The sequence below is a fragment of the Scomber scombrus genome, chromosome 24, assembly GCF_963691925.1.
Source record: "Scomber scombrus chromosome 24, fScoSco1.1, whole genome shotgun sequence".
Lineage (NCBI taxonomy): Eukaryota > Metazoa > Chordata > Actinopteri > Scombriformes > Scombridae > Scomber > Scomber scombrus.
The window spans coordinates 6,164,820-6,179,277 of record NC_084993.1 but is presented as its reverse complement, the minus strand read 5'-3'; the positions used below and the strand labels follow the sequence as shown (position 1 = coordinate 6,179,277).

Here is a 14,458-nt window from a genome sequence, read left to right as displayed (position 1 = left end):
AGGAGATATTGTACAGCTAATGGCATGAACACCCCCTTAAAAACGATGATGACATAATAGAGTCTTATCCTCAGAGGCCTCCCTGTTGTGTGCATAATGTCAAATAAATTGATCGAATTACTCCTTAAGCCTCTCTTTCAATTCTCTCCTGATTGAAATGCGTTTGTCAATATGGTATTTCAGTCAATCCTTAATCTGCTAATGACACATTAAATCATGAACATGTGAAAAAAACTCTTTTGTAATATTAAAAATCACCAGTGATATACTAGCTGTAAAATTCAACTAAATTGTATAATTAGGTAAATATTAGATATGTGATATAAGTTTTGTATTATATTGTACAGACTTCTGTATCTGAAACTACCAAGGGAACTGTGTTGAGAGAAAGAAAGGATGCTATAGATGCATTTCATAACATTACAAAACCACAATTAACTGTTGCAGCTGTGATGGAAAAAAGACCTCACAGGCCACATAAACAAAAACCACCAGGACACATTTTCCCACCTATGCAGCCTCAACTTTAAACAGCGACTGAAATTTATTTGAATTAAATAAAGTCTCATACATTTCACAGCTATAAGAGCCTACATAGTAAGCAAAACAAAGTCTACTCTTTGTCCATGTGCAGAACTACACCACAGGGTAGTTCAAGACAGTTTGTCATTATTTGAATACAGGGGAGTGAGGGGGTTACAGCTGGTGGAAAAAAGAGGGCCGAAGCCAGAGAAATGGACTCCCCAAAATACCGCCTGATGTAAAAAATTAAAATTAAAATTTAAAAAAAAGATGAGGTCCTCCATTTGTGTGGCTTAAGGAAGCATTTTCATGCTGAATTGATTCCTTCCAAAATTAGACATTCACCATTTAGAAAAAAATGTGACAATCTGCAAAATATTTCACCAAATGACCATGCTTTAAAGGCAGATAGCTTAAGTTCTTTGTAAAGAACACATAAAGACTGAATTCATTACATTTTAGAGATAATTGTATGGTAAACAATGTCTTTCATACTTCCCCAAAAGTCCACAATCAACACTTTGTGATGAAACTTTTAAGTACCAATATTAACATAATCTACTTTGGAAATGTCTCTAAACGTGTGGCATCACGCTCTAAGCCGTCGCTCCTCCTCCTCCTCCTCGCCAGATGCAGGCTTTAAGACAGCACAGCCTGGGAGTTCTTCATCCCAACCATGTTGTCTACACTGGCGGACCTCCTCATAGCGGATTTGCTCAGGTCCTTGTACTTGTCCTCACACAGCCTGGAGATGGCCTACAGAAAATATCATCAACATGACATTGTTACTACCCAAAAAAACAATAAGAGAGACACTAGGTCCATTTAAGATGTCAGAAAACATCTCGACACTTTTACTTGCAGCATTGGATCTACCCACCTCCAGTTTTTGCGCCCGCTTGTTGCTGAGTGGCTCCAAGGGGAAGCTGAGGTTGTTTTCGTCGGCCAGTGAGCGCAGGTCAAAGTAGTACTTGGCGTAGACGCTGGCTGGGACGTTGATGTTGAACTGGAGCAGCTCGAGGAAGTGACGTTCCATCTCATTCCTGCAGGACACGGAACATGGCAGATAGTCAATCAGAGAGGATTTAAGTTATATCTGTGTTATCAGGCAAAAATAGAACGCTGACCTTCCAAATGCACCAAATGGCTTTAAGATCAATTAACAGTACTTTAATGGATCATGAGTAATACTCACATGTCCTCTACTGTGATATCTTTGAGGATCTGGCAGTAGTCCACATTCCACACAGCCTGGTCATCCCAGACCTTTGAGGCCAGCAGGATGGCACCGAGAACGATACGCTTCCAATTACAGGGACAGATGTCCATCTCTGCATATGTCAGCAGCCTCTCCAGGTACACCTACCATGACCATTTGTTTATTGGCAATATGCACACACAACAATAACAGAGATAAAAAAGGCTCTGAATGTGTCTTATAGTCATTTCATTAAAGTTAATCTGGTGCTGTAAATTTACCAGGGTGACGATGGCGCACTCGGCGGTGAGCTGTGCAGAGCTGAAGAGCGTTCGTATGAAGCGGTAGATGAGCTTGTGCTCAGGGTCCACCACAGCGTAGTCATCTGGAATTTTCTCTCGCTGTTGGAGAGAGTGTTCTCATTGGTCAGGCAGGAGTCAAGACAGAGCATACAGTGAAAAAAATTGCTGCTTTGTGTGACTGAGAGACTGAACTCACCGACAGAGGGTGCTTCTTCTCGTCGAAGATATCCAGCGAGCGATTTGAATCTCTGCAGGAGACAAACATTGACAAGCTCATGTCATGTGACCTGCATGTGTCCCATAATGCAAAATGAACACTGTCTATCTGTGGGAGGATAGTATTAGTTTGAATTAGAGATCAATACTAATTACTCAACCATTCATTTCCTCTTCAGTCTGAACCTATGTGGGATTGGACACTACAAGCAAGAGACACATACAACCCCAGTCTTGGGTTGTATGTGTACTACCTGCAAGTTTGTTGGATTTATATTTAGATGAACTAATAAATATCTTATTTTAGCTGACTAAATGACACATTCACTGCTGACTGAAACATACCATGGGTCTATCTAATTGACCCCGAAACAAAAAGTTATGATGATGCCATTAAAAGTGAATAAAATTGTGTTTCTTAACTAACTAATTACTGGTCACCAGCTAAATGTTTCCATGACGCCAACAGAAGTCCATAAACCCACAGTATTGATTCCTAACTAATTTCAGGGCATCAGCAAAAGGTCAGGAGACTAAGTCTATTACAAAAATTCCAACTTTTCCTACCTGTTCTTTATGTGATAGTATATGGCCAATGCGACGCTGGAATAGAAAGAAACCAACACAGAGTGAACCACTTGTGTGCCAAAAAAGATGTGCTGTGTTGTGTTACATTTGCATATTTCGGCTTTCTTTAATTGTAGTTTTACAGACTGGAACGCAGGTCATGACTGGTTCAACTAATAACAAAGGAAATGTTCATATTTTGCCCACATAGTTTCAATTAAAATGCATTTAGAGTCTAAACAAGAGTACCAAAATGATTCTTCTGCAGATGATCAGAAAGTAAAGAAAAAAAAAACTTACCATTTGATCGTGCTCTTGAGATTGGGCTGACTGACTGTGCTATCATCGATGAATATTGTAGAACAGGAACTGTACTTTTTTGTCAGGAGCCCTGGGGACATCTGGTAGAGAAAGAGATGATAATGTATGCGATGGTTAGTTAGCAAAAGGTTGAATAAAAAACATACACATAATTGAAGAGATACCAGTAAAGGTGGGCAATATATCGTCATTGTACTGATATCATAATATGAGTTTTAAGCTCAATACCAAGGTGTGCAAACTACAAGATGATTGAGATAATTATCATTATGTTAGTGTGTTGAATGACAAGATTCACAAGGAGGTTCAATATTAAAAATGTTAATACTGAAACAACATTTGAATTCTAGCCTTCAGCCATGAAGCAGAGCACCGATGTAGCCACCTCCACATGTTCCTCCCACTGCAGTATCACTACTGGGACTGAACATTGCCTGTAATTTCCATATGAACGTTATTCAAATGCAACAGTTTTGCAATTGTTGGTGTTTTAAATAAATAAATATTAAATGGTCACTAAGGTCACCTAACTTATGTTTAAACTTTTAAATAAAGAGTATATGATTTAAAACTCATGACAGATACTGGGGAGGCAGGAGAGTACAACATTGCTAACACAGCTACTTATTGTACTTATCTGGTTGTCCTCTTTGTTTTTGTATTGAGACACACTTTGTGATATTGATCACAGTTTAAACTGAATGTATTGTGTACGGTGGGAGACTGTCATGCATTTATAATGTGTTGCTGTGGTAATACGTGTGCCTGCAGAGAGTGAAATGTTGACAAGTGTATGTGTATGTCATGCTTCTGACAGTGTGTGCACGGCGAGAAACACACTTAAATCTGTGACCTCAGCATTAACACCTATAATTGCCTTCACCCAACTCGTCATCATATTCACATTACTGGTGATTACTAAAAAATAGCATTGTGTAAATATTTTTGTCATCCTTACAATAGTGTCACGATATCCAAATTTGGAGATATTTGGTCAAAAATATTGTGATAATCGATTTTGTCCATTTGCCCAAGACTCCAGTTAAACACAGGCAGACTCACATGATTCAGGTAGTTGCTTTTCCTTTTCTCACGCACTGCATTGGGAAGAAGAAAAAGACAAATCAGTGTGATTAAGAGAGTAAAAAGCTCAAATGAGGACATCTTTGGAGAGGAATTAACTGACCATCTGTCTGAGATTTGTTGAGGAAGAGGGTGCTGGCTCTGGGATGGTCTGATGGGTTGGCCTCTTGGGCCAGCTCTGGAAGGTGCAAGCAGAAAAAGTGAAATAATGCTTACTTTACAATGATCTTTAAACAGAAGTTTCCAGTCAACCGCTCACCATCTGGGAGCTCCCTGTCACTGATGTGCTGCAGGTAGGTCCCTGTGTCTTCACTCACGTCCTCGGCAGTGGTGATGGGACACTCCTCCAGCTCCACCTCCCTCCTGTGGATCTTGGGACTCTCTCCTGGAGAGATGCAGCATGACACCGAGCCTCCCATAGCTGACCTGCAACAGTCCTGCTACAGCCAGCTCTGTTTCCCATACAACTGAGGAGCAATCACTAACTTGTGTGTCTGCAACTTTCTCGAAGTGAAATCCTATCAGCACCAGTAATTGTGACAAATGTTGTGCCTGTGAAGTGTTTGACTCTAGGTTGCTGATTTAAACATGTCTGACACTGCATTTAAGAGGTAAAACCTACACTTGATTTCTCCTAAAGACAGCTTTAGCATATTAAAGAGCAGTGAAACCTGTGTGTGTGGCCGCAGAGTGAGATAACCTAGCATCAGAGCAGAAGGGGGATCTCTGCAATGACAGCCAACTGGGTATCTGCAGGACAGCTGACATGCTCAGGGCGTGTGCGCAGCATAGCACTGTCGCACCTGGAATAATGACATGCGTGGACTGGATAGTATTTGGACGGTGGATGACTAACATCAAGTCATTTTTACACACTAGAGGTTAACACAATACAAAGTCACAGGCAGACCCCCCCATGGCTAGCCGGCCGGCTAACGCTAGCTTCCGCACCTCAATCCATTCTTCTTCAGCAGCATGGATCAATCCATTTGCACTGCAGTTGAAGCCTCGGCCACAACTCAAGGCCTTTCAGCCACAATGACACATACAATTGTGCTCAGTGGGAAATCTCTAGAGATGACAAAGGAAAAGGAAAGGAAGCAGTGTTGGAATTTTGAAAAGAAAGCCAGCGTTAGCGTTCATCTCGTCGCATTTGCAGGAGACTCGTCCTGGCTGTCAAATCCACCGGAGCAGCTCGGTCATAATGTGACTTCCGGTTGAGGGATTTCAGAGTAAAAGTCTCAAGTGTGGCGTTAAAGGACGAGTTCACCATTTCCCCCCCAAAAAAGTATGTCTTAAAACATCAATTAAGTGCCTAAATTAACATTGTAGTGGGTTGTTCTTGTCATAATCCGCCCCCAGGATATATCCGAGCTCTTTTGCCCCCTTTCCAACCCCAGATCTCACTGTCCCTCTATCTAGGCTACCATTTACAATTCATTGTTCCCCCTCTGTAGACACTTATGAGGCTAAATCCATTCCAATCCAACTTTATTTGTTAAGCACTTTAAAACAACCACAGTGGACCAAAGTGCTGTACAGAAGAATAAATAAAAGACAGCATAATTAAAAGACATAACAGCTCACATGAGGCATACAATTACATATAAAATACAGATAAAATAAATTAAAAGACATAAAACATGAGTAAAAATAATAGCCATACAATAAAAAACAATCATATCAATAAAGTCAATGTCGTACTGGACTGTAGCAGTGACGGAAGAGGAATTAAGATCTTTTACTTAAATAAATGGTTTGTTTGTCATTTTAATACAAGATTGCGGAAGTATGATCACTGCTTTTACATTGTAATTGTGTGGGTTAGAGAGGAATAGTATTGTTATTCTTTAGAGACCCACTGTTCTCTACTTATCCTGACTCACATTCAAATAAGTTAGATGCTCTGAAATTTGGGATGAGCAGAATATGGTAAGAGGTCAAGAGTCATATATGGCTCCGGGGCCCTTCGTCTCTTGTGTCTTGGGGATGTATAGCTCTCATGTAACATTCATGTGCATGCAGATGTATGCAGAAAGTACAATTGATTAGGTGTTGAGATGAGCTCGTTGTGTGTGTGTGTGTGTGTGTGTGTGTGTGTGTGTGTGTGTGTGTGTGTGTGTGTGTGTGTGTGTGTGTGTGTGTGTGTGTGTGTGTGTGTGTGTGTGTGTGTGTGTGTGTGTGTGGTTTTTTAATACACATTTTGGTCATAATCTCATTTTTAACATGGATTATTTCACATTGAAACCGTTCAGGAGATAGTTTACTCTATCTTCCCGTTTCCAAAAGACTGCATCTTTCTGCAATGATTTTGAATAGAGGAGGGCAAAACGAAACGGAAACACTATTGCTGCTATGTAGCGCTACATTAACAGCTTCACGTGCCAGCTCCGCCCCCGCCATGATGGAGATAATACAAGCCTTTGAGGAAAAACCTTTAAAGACACGCCCACGACGAAACCGAGCTCCCTCATTGGTCGCTCTTAGCTAAAACGCGCCGTGATTGGCTGAAATTCCTCATTGATAATTAACTCCAGAAGATGGCAGCAATGCAACAGTAATAAAACCAGAAGAAGAAATGACCGGAAACTACGCAAATATGACTACATAGCGCAGTTTCTATGTGTTGTACACATGGTTGTACAGTATGGCTCTCGTTCCTTATGTAGAAAATGTGATACCTGCGCTTTCTAAACTGCAAAATTCATCAGCACAGTTTCATTTTGCTAACCACGACGTCTGTCTTGTCCAGGACTGGAAAAAGCTTGGCGTAGCAGCAGTTGTGTGGGATGCGGTGAGTGCTACATTAAGCTTGACGTTACATCTGTTCTGTTATGTATTATTTGCATTTAATGTAAATTGTGTGTGTTTTCCAGGCTGTCGTTATGTGTATGTACCTGGAGCTGGGGCAGGTGGAGATAAAGGGGAAGGTGGCCATTGAACTGGGAGCTGGAACTGGACTGGTCGGCATTGTAGCAGCACTGCTGGGTGAGTATATTAAAAAGACTAGTTTGCATAAGGCTAAGAGTGAATGACAATAAAATAGTATAGGCGTAAAATGCATTTTAAAGGACCAGTGTTAAGACTTTAGCGGCGAGGTTGCAGATTGTAACCAAATGAATAAGATAAGAAAAGATGTCTTTATTGATCCCCGTTATGAAAGTGATAACATGAATACAATAAAATACTATATACAATAAACAATCTGTGTAAATAAATCTGCAATATGAATTAGTTCCTGAGATTATATACATGTGTGCAATGCTCCTGGGATTATAATATTAAGTAGATCGGGACATCAGTCTTTTTTAGGGGGAGTGGGAGATACTCCTTTTCAAGTGTGTAGGGAAACTTACTATGGTCATTAAAACATGCAAAAACAGCACAATGATTCTTATTTAAAGGGGATTATACACTAATTAAAATACACTGATGAATATTTTGTTCCATTTCTGCCATCTCTGTTCTAGATGCCACTCAATTCTACACTAAGCTTCTTTAAACGTATTCATACACCCAAATATAATTATTGGCCTATAAGTATCACATGCTTGACCTCTCCAGGTGCCAAAGTGACCATCACTGACAGAGAACCTGCCTTGGACTTCCTCTCCGCCAACATCAAGGCTAACCTGCCCACAGACATCCAGGAGTCAGCGGTTGTGTCTGAGCTGTCCTGGGGTGAAGGCCTTGAACGTTACCCAGCTGGGGGATTCGATCTAGTGCTGGGGGCAGATATCGTTTACCTGGAGGACACCTTTGTGCCGCTGCTGCAGACTTTGGAGCACCTGTGCTCAGACACCACGGTGGTGCTACTTGCCTGTAAGATCCGCTACGAGCGAGATACAAACTTTTTGAGCATGCTGAAGCAGCGGTTCAGAGTCGAAGAGGTTTACTATGAGAAAGAAAGAGACATCCATATATATAAAGCTTGGAAATTACCATCTAGGAGGGACTTGTAATGTCTGAGTGGTGTTCTTTTTTTGTAGTAATTTACTGGATTTAAATGAGAAACAAATAAAAAATGAATGAAAAAACAGTCAAAGATTACCAGAAACACATTTATTAACAGCTGCCAAAAATGTAATATTTGAATAGCTCTAACATAATGTATAGTATCATACAAGATGGTGCTGACATTTAGAAATCGTGAATAGAAAATTAATGAAAAGCAACATAAAAAAAGCATACTATGTCATGACTATACATAATACCTAAAGAATACAATATGGCATTCCGTTATCATGAAAATATCCACTTTGTTCACTGTGAAGTTGTTTCCTTGATTTGGTCGCACTTTACAATCCTTTTTGCAGAGTGTTTGATAGGTGCAGGTCGAGTTGTACTATAAATTTGATGCTCCACACAACTATTAACATCCAATCAAATGCATGATGCTTTGATAATAAGCAACAAAACATTCGTGGATACTTTAATTACAGGTTAAGCAGTGTTACTTTCAAATCTCACCTTGCAGCCACGGACTACTTGTCAGCGCTGCATGAGAGCTTCCTGTTTAATCATGTGAAATGTACCAGGATTGTATATGCAAGGAAAGTGCACATGCCACTTTGCAATTGTGTAAACAGAATTTGGAGACAGGCTCTGCTGATGCCCTGAAAGCCAGCACAAAATACATAGAAGAGGTTTCCCATTATCAAATAAGATGTGGACAGTACAAGTTTAAAGACAGCGCATCATACCTACATAATTAGGAAATCCATGATTTCATGTGTCTCCAAAATTTGTTTAAAACCAGGCAGACAAAGTATTTCTTTCATTGCATAACAAGTTATAAGTAGGGCTCAATATTTCTGCCCTTTATTTTAAAAGAATCCAGGAAGTCGCCAGCATCTGTATTGAATAGAAAAGACTACAAAAACAAATTTTAAAACACCAGTTATAGCATAAACACTTGTTTAACCGCTTCCCCCTGCCCCATTATATGTCAGTCTGGCACAAAAATGGGAGCAGAATTTCCACTTTCCATTTATCTTTTTTTGAGCTGTGCGTGCCACAAGAGGACCGTGTTTACTCAAGACTTGTGTAAACAGTGTCTCCTTGCAGCAGGAAACAACTTTTGGATGTGTGGGGACAGAATTATAATTCATATATAAATCTGGAGATATTTTTGTGGAGATCAGTTAAAAAAGTGGAAAACAATGACAGTTTGCAGTAATAAAGAGGGGTAACATGCACCAGAGGCCCAATACAGAATTGAGGAGTTGTGTAACCATAAAAGTTGATATCAATTATAGTGTCTGTAAAGCTTAAAAAAGCTAAATAGACAGTTTTAAAATTTTTTATCCAGATCCACTTCTGTCCTCGCTCTATAATCTCTCTTTACTGCGTACTTTTAAAGCTGCATTTAACATAAAAATAAACATTTTACAACCAAACGTAATGGTTAGCTGTTTTGTTCATGTCGTATCAAGGCAAATTAATTTTTTATAAGTTTAAGTTTTTCTTTTTATATAAAGTCAATGGCATTATGCGAGCAGATAAATCTAATACATAAGAAACCAAAACACAGCTCAAAAGATAAAACGTCCATGACACAGCCCACCTACGATTCAAAGCATTATTAAGTAACAGATGTTAATGCAAGAGCGCAGTTACGATTACAAACGTTGCACACAAAAGGTAACCTCTCCAAATGATCCAAGTGTCTCAGGAAGGTAAAACTGTAAAAAGTTCCGGCGTTAGTAGTGATGGTAATCGAGCAGTTTTCCTGTGCTGGTGACGTTGCCCGGTTTGTCCAGGCACCAGTTGACTGGAATGCTTCCCTTTGGTGGCGTCGGAAGAAAAAAACAAAAAAAACAAACCAACAGCCTCGACGTCTGTCCTATCACTTCACCACAAGGACCCTGTACGGTTGATTAACTCCCCTCGCAGGAAAAAAATCCTCCACATCCATTCTTATCATCGCATCACCCTTTTCGTGGATTGATGGGAAAAGAAGGAGGATGCAAATAGTTGAATTAGGAGTTCTATTTTTTTTTCCTGGTGTGTGTCACTTTATAGATTTTCAGCAGTTTTTTTTTTTTAAAAAGAAAGCAAAAGAGTAGAAAAAGGGAGAAGTGGCATCCAGATGCATGGCTCTGTGCTGAGTCTCTGTACATGGTGACAGACGGGCACCTGTCGAGCCACTGGCAGGCGTTTGGTGACGTTTCTACTCGGATTTGTGGCAGTACAAGTCTTTGAGGGCTTTGAGTTCCTCGATGAGTGTTTTGTTCTGGTTCTCCAGCACGGCTACGCGGTTCTCCAGACACTTGACGTACTCCTTCTTCTTCCGGCGACACTCGCGGGCTGCCTCCCTGTGCAACATGAAAACCACGAGTGAGTGCATGTCTTAATCACAGTTAAGTCTTACATACACAGCTACAGCTGTCATGTAATATGATGGTAATCCCACGCAGCATTTAAGATATTTACATTAGTGGTGACATCAGACACAACAAAAACTAGAAATTGTACGTGTCACTTGTATCAATTGTACCTCATTATACACATACCTGTTTTTCATAAGGCGCACTTCCCTTTTGCGTGTGACTTCCTCTGTGCCTGTTCCTGTGCCCAGTGCAGGCGAGGTCGCCATGACCACCCCGGGAGTGATGGTGCTGGTTGGTGCTGTGCGGATCTGATAAGCCTGGACGTCTCCAGAGGCCGCTGACACACACACAAATATAGAAACCTTTAGTCAGCTGCACATAACATACTCTTACTGATATTGTGTAAAGCCCAATTTAGGTTCATGCCCTCATTTGTGCTTTTAATAAAGTGCTACATCATTTATCATCAATATACTTATGCAGGACATTAAACTTTTCCCACCTTGTACAACCACTTGGTTGCTGGGCACGAGGATCTGCTGCCCGTCGCTGGTCTGGGCGTACTGCAGGATGGTGGCACCAGACTGGGCTCCAGCGTTGGCCATGGTCAATGTCTGCAGGCCCTGAACCCCATCTGTGCCATTATTGGCCAGCTGGATGGCTCCTCCCTGGGTGATGGCGACTGCAGAGGGATAGGATTGTGTGTTTGAATTAGTCCCAAATTAATTTCAGTGATTGGCATGGAGATCGCAGTGAGCAGTAAACACAAATTTAAGCTTGTCTACAGTCAACAGCATGAATACCGCAAACTCCTTTTCTATTTTTGTTATGCTGTGTTGATGTCGGAAGTCACTCAGAAGCACCACTTCAAACGAGGACTTTGATGTGTGTTTATGTCAAAGTGTCTTCAGGAAACAGATAAATGCATACGCTGTCAATCTGGGTTTCAGCGCCAGCAAAGTGCTTAAATTATGTATTCATTGCTGTATTATAATCATATCACATTAACTAAATATTATACATCAGTTGATAATCAAGGCTTAGTTTTGTACTGTCACTGACTTCAGTTATTCAGCACAGCTAGAATATTAAAGTTGAGTACTTACTGTACTGGCCACTGCTGGTCTGATAGATGGGAGTGGGCATGGTGACTGTGGTGATGGCGGGGGCAGTGTCGTCTTCTGACTTCTCTTCTTCAATTCGAGGAACTGCTGGAGCGTCTGATGATAAGTCGTTGAGAATTTTCCTGCAGAGGGGTACAATCAACAAAAAACATCAGCAAACAGGGGACACAGACTGTCCCTTTTCCTTTAAACCCCAACCTTTTAATTCACAAGCCTGCTTTAAGCAATCCTTTCCACACTCTTAAGTGGAGGAGATAACAAGGAGCACCATTTCTGTTGTGACTTTAATGGCTTCAAGTAAACAGAGACGTGATGCATACAAAAAAGATCAAAACTAAATTATGAGGATAATTATCTGTTTGTGATCAAAGAGTTCTACGTCTATGAACACAAAGGCTCATAGTAATAGTAATTAAAGTATAAAACTGATTATAGTCACTGATAAGATATCAAACAGACCTGTAAGAAGGTCGTCTGGACAGGATCTCTCTTCTCTTCTGAGAATCTGTGACGCTGTCTACGGACTCCTGAGAGTCCTCACTCTCAGCAACAGTCGAAATCTGCAATTAAAAAAAAAGATGTGCTTTCATTTCAACAACAAAGTATCCAGATACATGAAACATGTATAAGCTCCTATGGCAACATTTTTGCAAAACGATGTGTTATGAATCAGAATCTTGATAAACTGAAACCCTTTATGAAATGTTATGACATCATTTCGAGATTACAAGGAATGAACAATAAAGGAAAACAGCTTTGTTTGTCAGAACGACATTCTGTATACTAGCCAAATATGCAAGCATACAAAGAATAAAACAGAGGAATAAAAACAGAACATGGTAATAGTAATTATAATAATAATAATAATAATAATAATAATAATGAGGACATAAAGAAGTTCTAAAATTAAATGTTAAATGTATTAGTAAAGAATGGAATAAAAATAGCTTTGACATGGGGACATTAAATATTGACTGTACAAAGGAAATATGGACTGTGTTACAGACAAATCAATCTGTCTGGATACTGTGTGTCATTTGTACAAAGTTGGAAGTTGCAGAGGTGTAGAGGTGTTTTTTCCATACCTGTACTGTCTGGACTTGCGGAGACTGGATGACAGAGGGCTGGGCAGCTTGGATCACCCCGTGCACTTGGACTGTCTGACCGTTGGGCAACTGGACCAGGGTGACTGTGGGACTGCTGGACGTCACTTGGCCTGCTGCTATGGATGCCTGTAATCCATAATCAAACACTGCCTGTTTGCAATTTTAAAACTGTGAATCTAATTGAAGTGAAACTATAAAATGTCAGTGAGAATTTGCTGTACCTGAGCAAGTGTGATCTGCTGGGCCTCAGACTCAGAGACTGTTTCACCACTTTGCTGTGTTTCTGCACCAGCCTCCATGGTCATTTAAAAAATCTGCAAAATGCAGGAAAACATCTCATGATTGCGTTAACAACAGTCCAGCACAAACAGTGGAAAACGAGGTAATTTATGGTGTACAGGAGGCACTGTGCGGAAATAGCGCCTTTTTTCTACATCTTTCAGTGCTTGTTGATGTCCTGGAGGAGGGTGTGGCTTAGCTTCACATGCTAGCATATGAATTATACAGTATCTTTAACGGGCTTTCTCGCTGAAGGAAGAACAATATTATGAATATAAACCTAAATGCATTCAGTAAAGGCGATATTCAACATAACCATAAATGTGCCAGTGTAAAATATGTCCAAAAGGCGCTTCCCATGAGAGCCGAGAGCTAACAGTTAGCATGTGGCTAAACTCAGTAGTGTTAGGAGTCAATGCTTGTTAGCATGCTAACAAGCTAATAGGAAAGCTAGCACAGTTAGCAGACGCTTATTTAAGATTTGTAATTACTCTCCTTTAACTCGTTATTTTTCTTGCACCACAACCCGTGCCGCAATTCTGGCATTTTTCCCTTCATTTTCCAATGCAGCCCGAGTGAATACAGCATTAAGTAACTTTCTTAATAAGGTTAAGTTGCTATGGAGGGAAATGTCTGCAATGCATTGTATGCCAGTTTTGTTTGCAAGTAGGACACCTCACTTTCACTGATTTATTGGCTCACATTTAGTTTTAGCACAGTGTTGACATGACTAAGCTGTACGTGGCTAGTTGCTTTTGTAACTTAGTTCAAGACTGATTATTAAAAAATGAAAAGATTCAAGCCCACCCCCATATTAATACCTATGTCTCAGTTGTGTTGCGAGCCCCGCAGACACTGACTCATTTTGTGAGCCTCTGCAACACCGCCGCCATGATCTCTTTGTTGGCTTTGTGCTGATATTAAGCACAAATAACTTCTCTGGGCAGCCATCTATCTGTTTAGCAAACATCGGATGCGTATCCTCTTACCAACACAGACTCGCTTCGTCACTCCCGGGTCTACGGAGCTCCACTTTTATTCAGACCGACACGTAAGAGACCGCGTCAGGCTACACCTCCGTCGCGTCACCGAGAACAACAACACGGAGAGGAGGACGAGGGAGACGACGACAGCAAAGAGCGGCTCTATCGACAGGACACGAGTGGACACGCAGAGGGCCGGAAAGTCCCGAAGGTTACCGAGGAAACGAGGGGGAATTCCACGAAGATGGCCGAGGAAAGCGTTCTGTCTTCGGCATGATATGCGCATGCGCATTATATGGGTTTGTAGCTCATGAAAAGAACAAGGTAGATTTGATTTTATTGCACGTTAAATTATCTAAAAAAGAAATAGAGCAATTTTTAAGGAATACAAATATTTGTATTCAGAAAGGCCTTTTCATTGTAAC

General features: G+C 40.6%; 3 protein-coding genes across 6 annotated transcripts; 1 reads left to right on the top strand and 2 right to left on the bottom strand.

Annotated features, from left to right (window-relative positions):
* Window positions 1-525: 525 nt before the first annotated feature.
* Window positions 526-5,370, bottom strand: LOC133976265 (cyclin-Y-like protein 1). The gene is made up of 10 exons (XM_062414426.1): window positions 4,469-5,370; window positions 4,313-4,387; window positions 4,189-4,223; window positions 3,106-3,206; window positions 2,806-2,841; window positions 2,219-2,270; window positions 2,002-2,121; window positions 1,718-1,884; window positions 1,403-1,565; window positions 526-1,278 (listed from the first exon to the last, which is right to left on the bottom strand). Exons 1-10 carry the CDS (start codon window positions 4,626-4,628, stop codon window positions 1,162-1,164), a joined length of 1,026 nt encoding a protein of 341 aa, XP_062270410.1. The 5' UTR covers window positions 4,629-5,370; the 3' UTR covers window positions 526-1,161.
* A 1,459-nt stretch (window positions 5,371-6,829) lies between these two features.
* On the top strand, window positions 6,830-8,216 carry mettl21a (methyltransferase 21A, HSPA lysine). The gene is made up of 3 exons (XM_062414778.1): window positions 6,830-7,003; window positions 7,086-7,197; window positions 7,774-8,216. The coding sequence occupies exons 1-3, from the start codon at window positions 6,857-6,859 to the stop codon at window positions 8,169-8,171; spliced, it is 657 nt and encodes a 218-aa protein (XP_062270762.1). The 5' UTR covers window positions 6,830-6,856; the 3' UTR covers window positions 8,172-8,216.
* A 50-nt stretch (window positions 8,217-8,266) lies between these two features.
* LOC133976550 (cyclic AMP-responsive element-binding protein 1-like) lies at window positions 8,267-14,163 on the bottom strand. 4 transcript variants are annotated; one of them, XM_062414768.1, is made up of 8 exons: window positions 14,040-14,163; window positions 12,993-13,085; window positions 12,751-12,921; window positions 12,125-12,225; window positions 11,648-11,787; window positions 11,044-11,223; window positions 10,725-10,878; window positions 8,267-10,526 (listed from the first exon to the last, which is right to left on the bottom strand). In XM_062414768.1, exons 2-8 carry the CDS (start codon window positions 13,074-13,076, stop codon window positions 10,382-10,384), a joined length of 975 nt encoding a protein of 324 aa, XP_062270752.1. In that variant the 5' UTR covers window positions 13,077-13,085; window positions 14,040-14,163; the 3' UTR covers window positions 8,267-10,381. The 4 variants fall into 4 exon arrangements, with proteins under 4 accessions (XP_062270752.1, XP_062270754.1, XP_062270753.1 ...); XM_062414770.1 differs by having other exon boundaries at window positions 12,751-12,897; XM_062414769.1 differs by lacking the exon at window positions 14,040-14,163 and adding an exon at window positions 13,872-14,023.
* Window positions 14,164-14,458: the final 295 nt, after the last annotated feature.